The sequence below is a fragment of the Sebastes fasciatus genome, chromosome 6 (assembly GCF_043250625.1).
Source record: "Sebastes fasciatus isolate fSebFas1 chromosome 6, fSebFas1.pri, whole genome shotgun sequence".
In the NCBI taxonomy this organism is placed as follows: Eukaryota; Metazoa; Chordata; class Actinopteri; order Perciformes; family Sebastidae; genus Sebastes; species Sebastes fasciatus.
In genome coordinates, this window is record NC_133800.1 from 20886567 (window position 1) to 20901633 (window position 15067).

Below are 15067 nucleotides of genomic sequence, written 5' to 3' on the forward strand. Positions count from 1 at the left end.
CACACATAAATGCAGCCAGAGAAGCAGACAGGAGAACACATACATTTGTTCTACTGTTATAAAATATACTGATTCAGTTTTTTAAAATCCACACGTCTTTGCATTTATATAGTCCCTATTCACATCTGTGAGAAAACTGTCTGACAGCCCCACTACGTCATGGTAAGTGCTGCTGCCTAAAAAACACTTCATCTGATATTTTTTATAGCAGAATATGTGTGCAATACAAAATAGCACTGGTTACTGGGGCACAGCTGAAAAACCAGAAATGGATCTCCAACCGACCGTGCATATCTCTGTCTCCCACACATCTCCCAGCTCAGATATCACTGCCAAATATCACCCCATAGATTTGGCTAAGTATGATAGTCCATGAGCACCAGCTAACAGTCAGCTTTAGTTATTCTGACCTTGATCCATGAAACATCAGTGAAGTTCCACATTTCAAAAATAGAGTGGATGGGACCCCACATCCATCAGATCCATATGGAGAATTCTTTTTTCCCCACTAGCCTGACAGATGCTGCCAAAAGACATAGAGTATACATCGATTTTGAAACACTACAAGCACCACAGCACCTTGACGCAGGTGCAGGAGACAAGGAAAAAAGATGGGAATGGAGTGAAATAACAATAGGGAAGAGAAGAGATATCAAGACAGAGTCTGGGTGTGTGAGTGTGTGCAACCAGTTTCCAAAATAGTACGTGGTTCCTCTTTTCACAATTCTCTCAATATCTACAAACTGTTTTTTGACGACAAATCTTAAACAAATACTAACAGTTGTACTGTGTCTCCAGGTATATCATTCACAAGTTTGACAACTGGAATGTTTCTCTTCCAGTCTTTCAAGTTGTCCTCAAACTACTACTACTACTACTACTACACTACAATACTACTACAAATGTGATTTTGCACCATGAACAATAGCTTCACTGGAGAAATTAGCTCAAGTCATTGAAAGCCTCCCAGCTGTCAGTTGTTCTATTGAAATTCTTAATGTTACTTGACAAATATTAAAGGTGCTCCGGTCAAATCGGCCACCGATCGTTATCGGCCGATAATCGTCTCTATAAAGGAAGATCAGAAGAATCCAATAAAGCATTGATTCTGAATTGAAACGCACGCGCAGGCCCGGCGCCGCAGAGCTCCGTGGCCGGCTCGCCATCTGTAGCTGCGATTGATGATCGGATCGGCTGATCCTGCTTCCGGCAATCGGTGATCAAACCTAAAAAATCTTGGTCAGAGCACCCTTAATTAATGCTTATTTGACTATAATAATCCTCAAGAATCATCGCATTTCTTGATATAGGCAGCAACTTTGTTGAGCCATCACTGCTCATCATCATGCCCCCTTTTACTTAGACAAGAGCATGTTTTATAAATACTGCGGCAGAATATTAGCTGATCCCCAAGCATCTATAAAGATGGTAATATCTGAGCTACTCAAACACTGTTCATTATGCATGGATTATAAAGCCATAAAACAGATAATTGTCTTTCAAAAGATGACTAACTTGCAAATGTTGATGGCACACATTTCTCCTCAGTGCTGTCTCATCTTTGGTTCATACACCCAGTAGATATTTCATAAGGCATTACTACTGCATGCTACAGCTGTGCCTTCTTCTTTTCCCCATTAAATATCAACTGGGTGCTGAGGGTTTTTCGACCTTCTAGCCCTTTGGTCAGTTCACTCATTATGTACAGAGAGCACGGACACCATAACCACCAAAAGTCTAATGTGTTGATAATGTGTTGTGGTGCTCCAGTAGGTGACTACCATCGATTACCTTACATGATCTCAAAAGCCGAGAACGTGTAGTGACTTTAAATCTAAACACACTTATGTAGCATATGAGTATATGTATAAAACAAACCTAAATATAAATACAATATTGTCTGACTGCAGTACCTGGTTTCCAAGGTAACAGGGGGTGGAAGACTGTGTAAAGCTAAAAACAACTGCACAGAAGCAAAAACAGCATCTTACTTTGGGTTAATGCTACATGACTTTTATCACTCAAGTGTAAGCAAGAGGCACCACAGAGGGAATAATCTACTGATGGATTTTGATGTTTAAATTAAACTGGTAAATTAACCAACTAGTTAGTCTTTCAAATTCCTCCACCCCATTTACCTCCTGATCTCTCACTGCTGCTTAACTCCCCTCCCAGGCAAGGTGCTATCCTGACAGCAGCCTTTCCTGTCCCATTTCCCTCCCAGCACCCAGGTCATTGATTAATCTTTGGGGGAACATGTGGAGAGGGCCTGTGTATCCCCGAAACATCTTACCGGTGGCTGCTGAGAGTTGAGCGCCCCCCTCTTGGTGGACCCCCCTCTGGAGCTGATCCTCTTCCACGACTCCGAGAAGCGCCCCCTGCTGGTGGGACGCCCTGGCCCAGATGTCCCGGACGCAACAGATGAATCATCCCGGGTGGAGAACGGACGATCCCTGCGCAGTTCTCTCCGCTCAGCTGCCCACTTCTTCTTGGAAGCCATTGGCGTTAAAAAATTTGGTCAAAAAAGATGTGGGAAGTGAGGCAGCCACGCTGACTCGAGGAGGCTAATCAAACTAGAGCCACAGGTGGCATCTTCAATTCATTCCCAACTCTGCTGCCTAGTGAACAAGCCTGACTCGCTTCAGTCTCTGTCCTCTTTCTTTCGCACTTTGAGAGATTGTGCGAGAGAAATTTCCAACTCCTTTCTCCCCCGTTTCTTTTATTTTTTCCCCTCCTCTGATCTTTTGATCAAAAAGTAGTGGGACAACAGATCTTCACCTGCTCGGCTGCACTCCTGTGCTCTTCTTTTCTTCCCTGTAAGCCGTCCTCTGGGAGGGACGAGAGTCAAGAGAGGAGAGGTGGCGAAGCAGAAGGTGCTGTCTGCACCCTGTTGCATGTGCTGTTACTGCGGCTCGGCCGTTGATGCTGTTTTCCCTCCTCACGGGGAGAGAGAGCGAGAGAGAGAAACCGGGAAACAAGGCAAGGGAAATAGAGAGGGAGGGAGGAGGGAGGGAGGAGGAGGGGAGGAGGTTGGAGGGTACGATGTTCAGATCCGGGTGAAAGGGGTTTCAAGACAGAGAGAGAAGAGCAAATGACAGCGAGACAGGTGGAGAGAGGAAAAAAGAAAAGGCTACCAGACAAGGAAAACGAAGAGACAAGAAAAGAGTCTCTGGAGGCGCAGGGTTCCTGTTGAGAATAGTGCAGAGCTGATTTAAGCTGACTGAGAGGCACAGAGACAGACACCCTGTTCAGTAAGTCACTCTCTCACTGGAAACAGTGAGCTTTGAATACCCATAGCTACTAAACCTCCATCTCCTCCCTCTCCTCTTCCTCTTGTTCCCTGAGCTTTCATTCACAATCTCACTCCTCTTTTCTGTGCGGGGTACATGTCTCACGTGTCTCTTTCTTCTCTTCGTCCTCTTTGATGTGCATGGTTCACAGTTCATGAGTTAAGCCACCTGAGCCTCAGTTTCTCTGTTGCAGTTGAAGAGTAAAGGGACGATATCAAATGAAACTGGCGGTTGTGATGTTCTCTACTTTTTCCAATTTCGTGCTGCAGTACTGGTCATCATCTTCTTTCGCTCTCAAAGTATTTCAGCTGTGCTAAAAGGGGATGCCATGCTGTGGAGTTGTGGAGTTGACAAAAGGTGAGAATTTTAGTAATTTCTTCAGGTGCAGTTGTGAGGGAAAAATTACGTGTAATTCTATGAGAATCTAAAATGCTTTTTGGTTCTATTTTGGCCAAAGAATATGATTGAAATATTCTGGGACACGGGAACAAGATGAGAGAGACAGAGTGAGAGACACACACAGAGCGAGAGAGAGCAAGTGAAATAGCGGGATAGAGACAGGGAGACAGAGTAAGGAGAGGTGACAGTGTCTGTACACCAGGGACATTGCCGTCGTCGCTCCCAGCAACCATTTACCACCTGGGAATAACTCCAGTGTGTATTTATGTACGTGCGTGCGTAAGAGAGAGAGAGAGAGAGAGAGTGTGAGAGAGAGAGAAATATGTGTATTCCTGCGCTGACCAATGATTTGCACTGTAATCTCTGTAGACTAACTGTGTACATACACAGAACACATACCTTTAAATACATTTCTTTAAAAAAAATGTTGCAGTGTTTACACAGTTCTCACTTAATTTTATTTATATAATATATAAATAAATAAATATATTTATATTTTTTAACTGCAATGTCTACATTTTTCTATTTTTATCTTAACTTATCTGTATATACTGTATATATAAGAGCAAAATCAAATTAAGTTAAACTTTAGCTATTTACCTATTTTTATCTATACATTTTTATCACAATGTTGCAACATTACACTGCTCTGTATACACATTTCTATATTCTAGTAGATCTTTACTTATTGTATGCACATTTTTGTATTTATTTCACACTTGTTTTGGCAATGTAAACATATGTTTCCCCTGCCAATAAAGCCCTTTTGAATTTGAATTGTAATTTGAGATTGAGAGAGAGAAAGTGAAAGTGAGTGATGGAGAAAAGTGAAAAACAAGACAGATATTCCCTGAAGGATGAGAGTAGTGAGAGTGAACAAGTGTGTGAGCAGGAGAAGGAGGGAGAAGGAGGGAGAAGGAGAGACCCATAATCACAACTTTTGATCAAACATACACCACCATGGGGACTTCAAAGTCAGCTCTCATTATGACTGTACTGAATCACTGACACCGTAATTCATCTTTGGCCAATTATAATGTATTTCGTCAGAAAAGCTGAATGGAAATAGCAAAACTCAAAGTGCTGCACTACAGTTGGAAAATGTTTAAGCAATTTGCAAAAATGCATTTACTGAGTAATGAAGAGAGTTTTGGCATTTACAATATGCTCAGATAAATCAAGAAAGCAACGTTGGCTAGTCTACTGGCATTTAGCACCACAGTACAAATTAGTCACTTAATTAAGCTAGATAAAACTATTATAATAAACACTTATTATAATTAACTATGATGAATTCATTGCGTAACATAACTGCAGTGTGTGTAAGTAGGTTACTTTACCTAACTGTAAATGACTGTAAATGTGCGGATCAGAAGACGACCAGCCAACATGTGCTGCTTCGTCTTGTCCTTGCTGCTCAGTGTTGCCAGATCAGATTGTCAGTTTTCCGCCAAATCACAACTTAAAAATCCGCCCAATTCAATTAAAACAGGCCAAATCATAGCCTTGCCAGACACCTGTTTAAAACCATTACATGCACAATAGAAAACACACCTTAAGCATACAAAGCTTCATAACTACATTAAATAACCAAAGATAAAATGTTAGATGAATAGGCTATATGGCAACCCACAGAGACTGCAACCAGATAAACAAAAGGCCCATGTCAATGATGATGATGATGATCAAGGTAAGGAGGTCGTTATCTCAATTGAAACTCATGTCAATCAAAAATGTCTCAATTTAAATGAGTCAATAATATGAGTGAGTGGACACAATCAAGTTTACTGAATTATGTATATGTGTTTTTGATCATAAGATGACAGCTTGTTAGGTAATTTGGTTTTCACAATATTTTCAAAACCCTGCCAAATTTGACAAAAACAGCCCAAATTTCATTCTACCAGTCCAATGCTATTTTTCCCAGCCCAACTTTATCAAAAGTAGCCCAATCTGGCAACACTGGCTGATGTCAGGGGCAGTGTCTTTTTAGACATAATTATACACATACTACCACTAGGAGTCGCCAAACTCAAACATTTTCAAATTCTTGCTATACTTGAGCCGAAATATTTTAACCCCTTGAGCTGAAACCGAGCTACACATCGATTTCTGTCCACATATGGTCAACAATAATCCCATATTCACTCTTATTTTAGCTCTGGTTTGGTCTCCACCAACTCCCGAGAAAGATGTCCAAAGACTACTGTAGCTGTTAGATGGTCGGCTTTCTTCAGGAGCAATAGTGGCTTTGTCTACTGTTTGGTCCTGGACAGGTAGGAGGATACAGTTGGTTTATCAGAGCCTGTTACCTTAATTAGAATGTAAAACTAAATTAATGTTAACATATTGGTTAATGTAAAAAAAAAAATACTGATTAATGGCCATTTTGTTGGTAATTAATGGGAAAATTAATTCAGTGAAGGCTTTTGATTAGAATATAAAACATGATATGTGTTGTGTGTGATGTGGAAGAGAGAGAGAGAGAGAGAGAGAGAGAGAGAATTGCATGGTAGTTTTTCCAACTTTTCAAAAGTTAATGCAAAATAAATGTGTTTGTCAAATTTGAGAATGAGACTATAGCAATTATAGAAATGACACACAGGATATCAACACACGGAGAGGGATGCAAGAGATAAAACTGATGTATTGATTTCTAAAATAGATTTCAACAAAAAGATAGAGGTTATCCCAAATCGTAGTTTCTATAAAAACATTTTGGCGCTAGCTCTTGAAGACCGAAAACCAAATGTCATGCTAAATTCAAGTTTACAGTAGTCAATATTACTTACAATTTACTGGGTTCATGAGGAAAATGGGGACTCAGGGCAAAAAGGTTGAGAAACCCTGAGAGAGCGAGAAAACAGAAACTCTGAAAAGCAGAAGGGGAAATAATAAGACTTGTAGACAGCCATGGGGGCTTTCAGGAAATCTGACGCAGAGTGTTTAGAGTTTGGACTCGTCGGTCTGTACGAAGCTGACATGTGCCTTTCTTCTTGTCCCCCAGTACCACCCCCTTTCTTTAACATCAAAGATGTACCCACAGGGCTGTGTGGTTGCCATGGTTACTAAGCCGAAAACTTTGAGTTGCATCATCAGTGCTTCATTATAATCCTCCCATGTATCCCCACGTGCCCTCATGTACAATTTCATACCATTTACATCCATGAAAACACACCAGCAGCCGACACACAACCAATCACTCGCAAAAATATGAATGTTTTTCCGTCTCTTACAAATACACACACATATAGACGTGCACACTAATATGCAACCGCCTTACAGGATCACTGATCTCCTGAATTGCCAGAGCTGTGTCGAACAAATAGCAGATAACAACATTTTCTCACACGCATGCATGGAAAGGAATAAATTGCAAAAACCGATAAGAGGACATCTTGTTCAGTTTCATAGTGTGAGGCTGACATGTAAATGGCCACCAATTATTTTAAAGGATAAATATGATCAAAAACACACACAGAGTTGCTCGTCTGACCAAAGTATACCCGTTAATCTCAGTTCATTTCATCAAACTTCAATCCCTAAGTAACTTTTCTCGGCGAGGCTTTTTAATTGGCTGTCTGATTAGTGGAATGCTCTTTCTGGGGTTGTGTAGTGTCAAGCTCTAACAAGTTACAGAAAAAGGAAAGAAAAGAGCAAAGCATGCCCCGGCAAAAGGAGATGCCATTACCTAAAGGAATAACAGAATGCTTGAGAAAATTGCTCAGTTAGTTTGTAATCTCTAAAACAAATATTCATTGTCAGACCTTCTTATCAAGACATTACTTTTTCATCTGGAAGTTTATTGATGATCAAAGTGCATCTCTTCTCCAAAGCCATGAGAAAACATTAGGAAATGCTTTGATTTTTTTAACCCTGAGGTGCCGTGTATCATCCCCATCACCAAGTCGTGATGTTATTGTTTCAATCATTTTTAAAACGAACAAATTGATCTTGCGGAACAAATTATTCATCTCATTCTGAACGCCAATTTATCCAACTTTCATATAACCCCAGCTTAGGTTCTTTTCTAAGTCTGAGATTTCAAATCAGTGCACATAAAATCTTCTCCACAGTATGTGTCACCACTTCTCTGACAGTCAGAAAGTACCCAGCTTTGACCGAACATGAATATCAGAATGAGACATCTTTGCACTCCAAAATGTAGGCACAAATGTGAGCCACAAGTTAAATACAGAGAATGATTTAATGTTTTCAGACTAAAAGCCTGATTGCAATCACTTTAATTTTACAAGTATTTGATTATAGAGTGTTTATATGTACTGTATAAAATTTGAAGAAGCTTAGCTTTCACATTTCGTTGACCTCAATACACTTGTATTAAAATTCAAGGGTGAACAAATTCTGCAATGTTGTAAACCTTTTGTCCCCTTTGAAATGTTGGTAATTAATTGCACGACTAAGCATCCATCTGAAATTAATCAGCAGCAGTAAAAGCAGACTATTTTGCAGATGAGCTTTTAAAATAATTTCAGATCTTAATCAGCTTATATTGTGATTATAAATAAATAAATGTGAATCTAAATGTATACAGTCAACACATGCATTATTATGAACTCATTCTTTTTCGTGATCTATTGTCTGTCTCTTATTTTGAAGATCCTGGAGGAACAGGAAGTGTGTTTCCTACCTTCAATTCTATGCAGAGCGGGGCCAGAACTCTTCTAGTGTGCGATTTCCTCGTCATTTTCCTCTGGAGGGCAAAATCAGAGAGAGAGAGAGAAGAAAGTAAGAACATTTCTGATGTACTTCGTAATGATGTCAATGGGTTTCAAATCTTTGAAATAATACATCAAATAAAACAAAGTTTGAGTCTAATTTCATAATTCCCTTACATTTGTGACATTTCAAACAAAATAGTATTATAACAAAAATTGTAATAATGTTTGAATTTCTAAATTTGTATTTTTACGCCTCTAGTCGATTAGTCTCGTACTTCCTGTACAAAGGACCTGTTGATTCCACATCTTCATACTGTAAGCATGATGCAATATGTTGAATGGACACACACACACACACACACACACACACACACACACACACACACACATTCAGTCTGTTTCTTTTCTAAGAGGAAATCCAGGTGATATGAAGTTAAGAATTATTGCACACAATGTTTTCGAGGTTAAAGTGAAGGTTTGCTTAATTGGCTGCCAGCAGGATTTTAATGATTTGACTAATTCTCATCCTGAACTTTGCCCCAGTGTTTTTCCCTCAAACGGCTTTGACAGATGTTTTTTGTTCAGGGGTTATGAAAATATTCCAACTAGGGCTGTCCCGAATACCATTTTTTGGGCTTCAAAGCATTCAAATAGTGATTTGGACGTTGATTGCCATGGTAATGGTCGAAGCTTCGAAATCAAGTCAGTCCTAATTCAAACCTCAGTTAATTCAAAATGTTACTAAGACACACTGAATTAATGTTTCCAATCACGGAGAAAGATAACAGGGAGGCAAACTGCAGAATGTGGATTTAATTTTCAAATAGGCCACAAAGATACGCATATTGTAATTAGGTTTGTCACAATATACCGGTATTGACGATAACCGTGATATTAAAAAATGAAATATTGATATCATGTTACACATATGATAATATTGTGATATTAAGATAATATCGTAATCCAGAGCCTCTTAAATCATTTAGTATATATAGTTATGGTTACAGACTCTCTCCACCTCCTTACACTCGTATTTTGAGTGTAATTCACTTGCCAAAAAATAGACAAAACACACAATAAACAAAGTTAAAGATGAATTTGACTGATAACATTATTATTCTTCATTTCAAATCTTCGATAGATATCGTTATTGTGAATTTTTTTGGCCACGATAACCTTGTAGTGAGAATCTGACAATGTGACAGCCCTAATTGTAAAGACAAAATACATTTCTTTATTTAAAACATTTTTGAGTTTTAATTAATTGAACACTGTCATGACCAGATGCTATGGTGCCAACGGACCAAAAAATCAGAGACAATCTTTGGCATGCAACGCTTTACTTTACTTTACCTTTCTTAATCTGATTTCATGGTGATTTTTATTCATTTCTATGGTGCTGATGATCTGATTTCTGCAGCCATAAGTCTCTTTTCTCATCGGTGTCCATATACAGTATATACTGACAGCACAGTGGGGAATATCCTGATTTCCAACTGCAAATATGTCAGTGTTCACTAAAGTGAAATGAAACAAAATATTAATTCAATTAATATATTAATGTGTGTTTTGAAATTGGGTTCTAGTCTTTGTATGTTAGACTTTACATTTCCTGAAGAAAGATACCACTCACTGTTCAGAGAAAGAGAGAGAGAGAGCTCCATACTAAGTAATCATTGGTATTAATGGCAGTAGGCAGGTGTGACAGACTCCAGCACAGTTCCAGCTCTCACCTGTCACACCCGATTCCTTCACAAGATCTGACCGTCATCAGCTTCTCGAGCTTCATTGCAACCAGCTAGACTCGAGCAGGCGGAGCTGTTCTTTGCTCCTCTGACTTCGTTTTCTCCTCCTACTCGGCATTTTCTCCCATCTGCAGTGGTTCCCACTCCCCATCTGTCCATTCCTACTTTTTCTTTAATTTATTCAGCTGTGAGTGCCATGCTCCGAGTCTGGCATGTAGCCACCTCACTTAAATGAGCAAATCAATGTAGGAAATTGGAGTAATGAATTCTGGATCTGGTCTCGTCCTCGAACGTGGAATGCTCTGCTGAGTGGCTCATCCGAGTCTTTCCCCCGACTCTGCATTTACATTTTCACAATCAGACATCACCCCCATCTTTTTTTTTTTTTCACTTTGTTGTACATTAATGCAAAAGGAACAGACAGCTTCTCTCATTCTCATACCCTTTTACTCCCTCGAAACCAAACCAGCTGGATCCTGTGATGAAACTAATTAACAATATAGCATTTTTGTCAAATTTATATACACCTGCAGAATCTGTCAAAAATAAAAAAGACAGTTTATTCCAAAACAAAGTGTACGAGGGCTGCAGTGATTACCTCACTGATAATTAGCCTCTGTCGCCTCTCATATCCGAACACTAATTACTGCTTCCTCTCTCTGTGCGACAGAAAGGTTGGGGATGCATTTTTAAGCAGGCTGACGCCATCAATAATTCACGCATCGCATCCACAGACAATATGTGTGTTTCTGTTTGCCCAAATTTGTGAATTTGGGCCTAATACGCCTGCGTTGTGCACCAGGTACATATTTACAGATAATGCTGGTGGAGTGGAGTATGACTTGCCCAAAGAGAGAGAGAGAGATATCTACAAAATCAACACTGCAGCTTGTGATCATCCTGCAACTACACAAATCAATAAACCCATGATTAGATTAGAACCGTATTCCTTATTCTGTCGTTTCAACCTTTCCGCAGCTGTCTGTAATTCAGCTGGGAAAGACTCAACTAGCTGACAAGCTTTAATAGCAGATGAGCCAAAAAGCGAAACGCAGCCTCCTGTAGAGAGGTGTCACCAAAACTGTCTATAGCGCCGCTGAAACTCCTACACATCTCACAGGCTGTTTGACAACAGTCTAAATGGCAGGCAGCAAACCCATGATATTCTCAATATGCTCACGCGATGATGCACTTGTAATTTTGTGTGTATATGCATGTGTGGGTTTGACTGACTCACTAGTGCTGGCTCTCTGTCTGAGCCACACATATACACACACTAATGAGGGATAGCTCATCTGTGTCTGAACGACAGAAACAGACCGGCTAGGAGACAAGTCACTGATCACTGAATCATGGAGGAGAGACCAAAGCATGTGCACGTCCACATGTAAAATACACACACAAAAAATTCAATCTGTAATGAGAACTCTCCGCTAAGGGGAGAACTGCAGGTCGTGAACGAATCTTCCGTCTTCAGACACTTTTGCAACATAGAGATAAAACTCTTTTATAAAACTATGCTTGGCCCTCAGCTGTGGCAGGTAATGCTGTTATAGCTGTTAAAGGTGTGATGGAGAAAACTAAACATCCCATAGGACAGGTTATTACATTAATCTGCTCTCAAAGTCCAAAGAAAAGCAAAGATTTAAGAAAAGACTGAAGCATCGAGATCACTGTGTTTAGGGGGCAGAGAATCCCTCTAAGGCTTGTTCTGGGGAAATGTGCTGAATCCATGTTTTATCAGACCAACAGGGATCAGGCTATTGTGTATGATTTATACATAGAGAGCATATGGTTGCTTCAGTGTCCAACGGCCAACAGATGGAGGCGCAAAATCAAGAATCAGAGGGAATATGGGGAGTCGCCTATCATTTATTTAGCACCCCAGCAGCCGAACCATTTCGCAGCATTGATCTGTTACTACGGCTCACATAATGCATTTTTTATCATCACCCAATAAAAAATCAACACATGAAAAATCCCAAAAGTAACACTTTAGTTATTTGCCAAATCACTGTGTCCTCGATTCCACTACTTTTTTCGCCTCTCAACTACAATTTTTATCAAACTTTTTGTGTACGTGTAAAATCATCATTCGTCAGTTTTTTACACAGTCAGGTCAAGCTTCGGCTCCAAGAGAGCATTCACATTCAAAAGGGCCGATGTCTTACCACTCTGAAGGTCTCTGAGGCTCCTTTGGGAATCGCTTTCCTTCTCGCCCCCAACTTGAGTCTTGAACTTCTGAATCCTCTCCTGAGCAAAAGTCCTTCTTTCCTTTTTAAAAAAAAAAAAAACTTTCACCAGAAAAGTGTAAAGCTTTCACAACCAGGTGAGGAAAGAGAGAAAAAAGCCAGATGATTGGAAGGAGAGAGAAGTGGTGGCTGAGAGAGAAGATGGCTGGCTCCAGGAGTCAGGAGCCACAGGTGGGCAAGACGTCGCTCTGCTAGTGGAGGCGTGTTGGAGGACAGGGCATGACGTCGCCTGTGTACGTGTGCGAGTGTGTGTGTGTGACGCTGTCAGTCTCTATTAAAACACATCTGTAGGTCCAGGAGAAACGCTGGGCCGGCGACGAGGTTCCAGATATTCCACAATCATCTCATTGTAGCCTCAACGCCAAAACAAGCCTCCGATTAGTATCATCAGGTATAGTAATGATCTAAAACTCTTAGTTGCTGGTTTGTATAAGTGCTTGTTGTCTTGGTTTGAGCCTGAAACGTCAGAAAGAGGAAGAAGATGAAGAAGAAATAGAGGATTTCTTCTTGTGTTGCACCTCTACGCAAAACATCTCTCATCTGGCAGCCATGAAGGTTAAATCAATTCTCCAAGGTGATGAAGACGAAGCAATGGTGTCCCTTTTCCCTCAGTAACGTGGCACGTCTCTTCTGCTCTTCCTCATTGGCTGATCAGTCTGCGTCTTCTTCCCTGTAATAAGCTGGCAAGGCCTTGTGTTTCAGCAGAGTGAAAGAGTGTGAAATAGAATGAAAACGGGGGTGTTTGGGGAAGACCTGTTCCTGCAGATCCGGCAGCCGTCTGGGCCTGACGAGCATCTGGCAGGTGGATCGTCATCAACAAAACCACCTGAGTCACAGTTACTCTGAGGGGCTGCCGGGTGGGAGACTCAGTGTGTGTGTCACCCCCAGTGATCTGGACCCTTTGAGCATCTCTCCGGGGCAGGTTGCTAGGTGAGGCTGTTATGATGCCCCCCCACGAACACACATGACCACACACACGCTGCACAGTTTGAAGGGAGGAGGGTTAATGATAGCAAATAAAGAAAAGCAAACAGTGGGTGGCTAACGAGTGCTAATTTAGTTCGGCGCTCTGTTATGAATTAATGAAGAGATCACTTGGATGCCACAGCAACAGAGGGTGGGAGCGCTCTTGTTGGACGACAGTGAGGGGCCCCTGTCAAGCGGCTGATCATTTTAGGGCCCTGAGATGCCTCTCTGTTGTCTGGAAACATGGGCATGACATAACGTCTCATTTGGCCCACTGGTATCCATCCATTACAAATCTACTCTCCTTTTCTTTCACTCGTCAATAGCTTTCTTCTTCTGTCTTGTTTTTTAAAATCAGTTTCTTTCTTCTTTTTTTCCCCCCTCTCTTCCTGCCATACTTAGTCTTTCCGTCCATCCTCACACTATCCCCCCTCCTCCTCTCCTCTTCCTCCATCTCTTTGTCTCTTCTCCCGTCATGGCCTGTCTATGCTGATGCAGCTGTGAGATGGCAAAGTGGCTCATCCAATCGTGGGCTGTCACATCAGGTAGAAACTGGTACTGATCAGAGCTTCATTCATTTCCACACCGCCCCATCATGTAACCGTGTACATCTGCTGCATACACACACATACTGTACACACACACACACCATAAACCTGCTCAAACTTAAATTAAACTTCTACAATCACACAGGAGAGATTGGTCCTAGAAAAGATAAGAGTGTGTGAACAAGATAAAGCAATTAAGAGAGGCGTATAGCATCTTAGACAATAGGTCCACATAAAAGCGAGGCAATTAGTAATCAATTACCTTCGTGTGAGTAGCAGCGAGTGGGTGGTTCTCTTCAACAAACTTGTTATTGCAAATACTCCATGTACTGTAGGGCAGAAATAAGAAGAGACAATAATTGTGGGAAAGGATGATGAGGAGGAGGCTGAGGGGGAGGATGAATAGCGTGCACATAAAAGAGAAGCAATAAAAGCTTGTGACCTTAAGTTGTAAAACTAAGGATTGAGTGTTTTACATTAGTTAAAAGATGGAAAGGAATTTTAACTTTAATGGGAAACAATGTCACTAAAACCTCAGCAAAGGACAAAAAGCCATTTCATCTCATTTTACCTGTGCAGACAATGACTGCCTAATTAACACAAAAAGCGCAAGGAAAAGTACAAAGCACTAGATAATAGAGAACCTTTCTGAGCAGTAGATTTGTACTCTCATATGTATTTCCATGCTTCGTATCTTGTACACAAACAGCATCACACAAGGCAAAACAGGGGACAAAACACATTCAGTCTTTCCATATCATGGTTTAATAGAAGTTTAGAGTTTCATATGCGATTAAAGGGCAAGGACATTAAAGACAATCGATCAACACTGTGCAAAAGCAGAAAATGTTAAGGCCTTTCGCACCTAAAGAAACACAAAATCTATATCTAATCAGAAAAGTGTGGTGGCGCTTTTGGGTCTGGCTGATGACACAGTTTGCCCTCCTCAATACCGAGATCACACAATCATAAATACAAAAAACTGTGTACGGTTATTAGGAGACACACACAAGTATTGAGCAATTGCATTACATATTGAGCCGGCCAATTGAAAAATGTTATCAATAGGTTTAAAGTAACCAACTGTATGTCTTCTGGCTAAATACTGAGCGAGCGTCTCAGAGGATTTACCCTGTGATCCCTCACAGGGTAAATCCTGGTCTCTCGGAGGCTTACTTAATGTTG

The 15067-nt window shown here is 40.7% G+C and overlaps 1 protein-coding gene and 1 long non-coding RNA gene across 7 annotated transcripts in view; one reads left to right on the forward strand and one right to left on the reverse strand.

Moving 5' to 3' along the window:
- Nucleotides 1-3340, reverse strand: part of trpm3 (transient receptor potential cation channel, subfamily M, member 3) — a 162394-nt gene extending 159054 nt beyond the window's left edge. For all 6 annotated transcript variants that reach the window (XM_074638312.1, XM_074638306.1, XM_074638311.1 and 3 more), the window contains exon 1: nucleotides 2294-3340. In XM_074638312.1, coding sequence (XP_074494413.1) covers nucleotides 2294-2500 — 207 coding nt within the window. In that variant the 5' untranslated portion in view covers nucleotides 2501-3340. The remainder of the gene's footprint in view (nucleotides 1-2293) is intronic.
- Nucleotides 3114-8615, forward strand: LOC141769343 (uncharacterized). Its single transcript, XR_012594285.1, has 3 exons — nucleotides 3114-3251; nucleotides 3442-3647; nucleotides 8310-8615. It is a non-coding gene; the product is annotated as an uncharacterized LOC141769343 (long non-coding RNA).
- Nucleotides 8616-15067: the final 6452 nt, after the last annotated feature.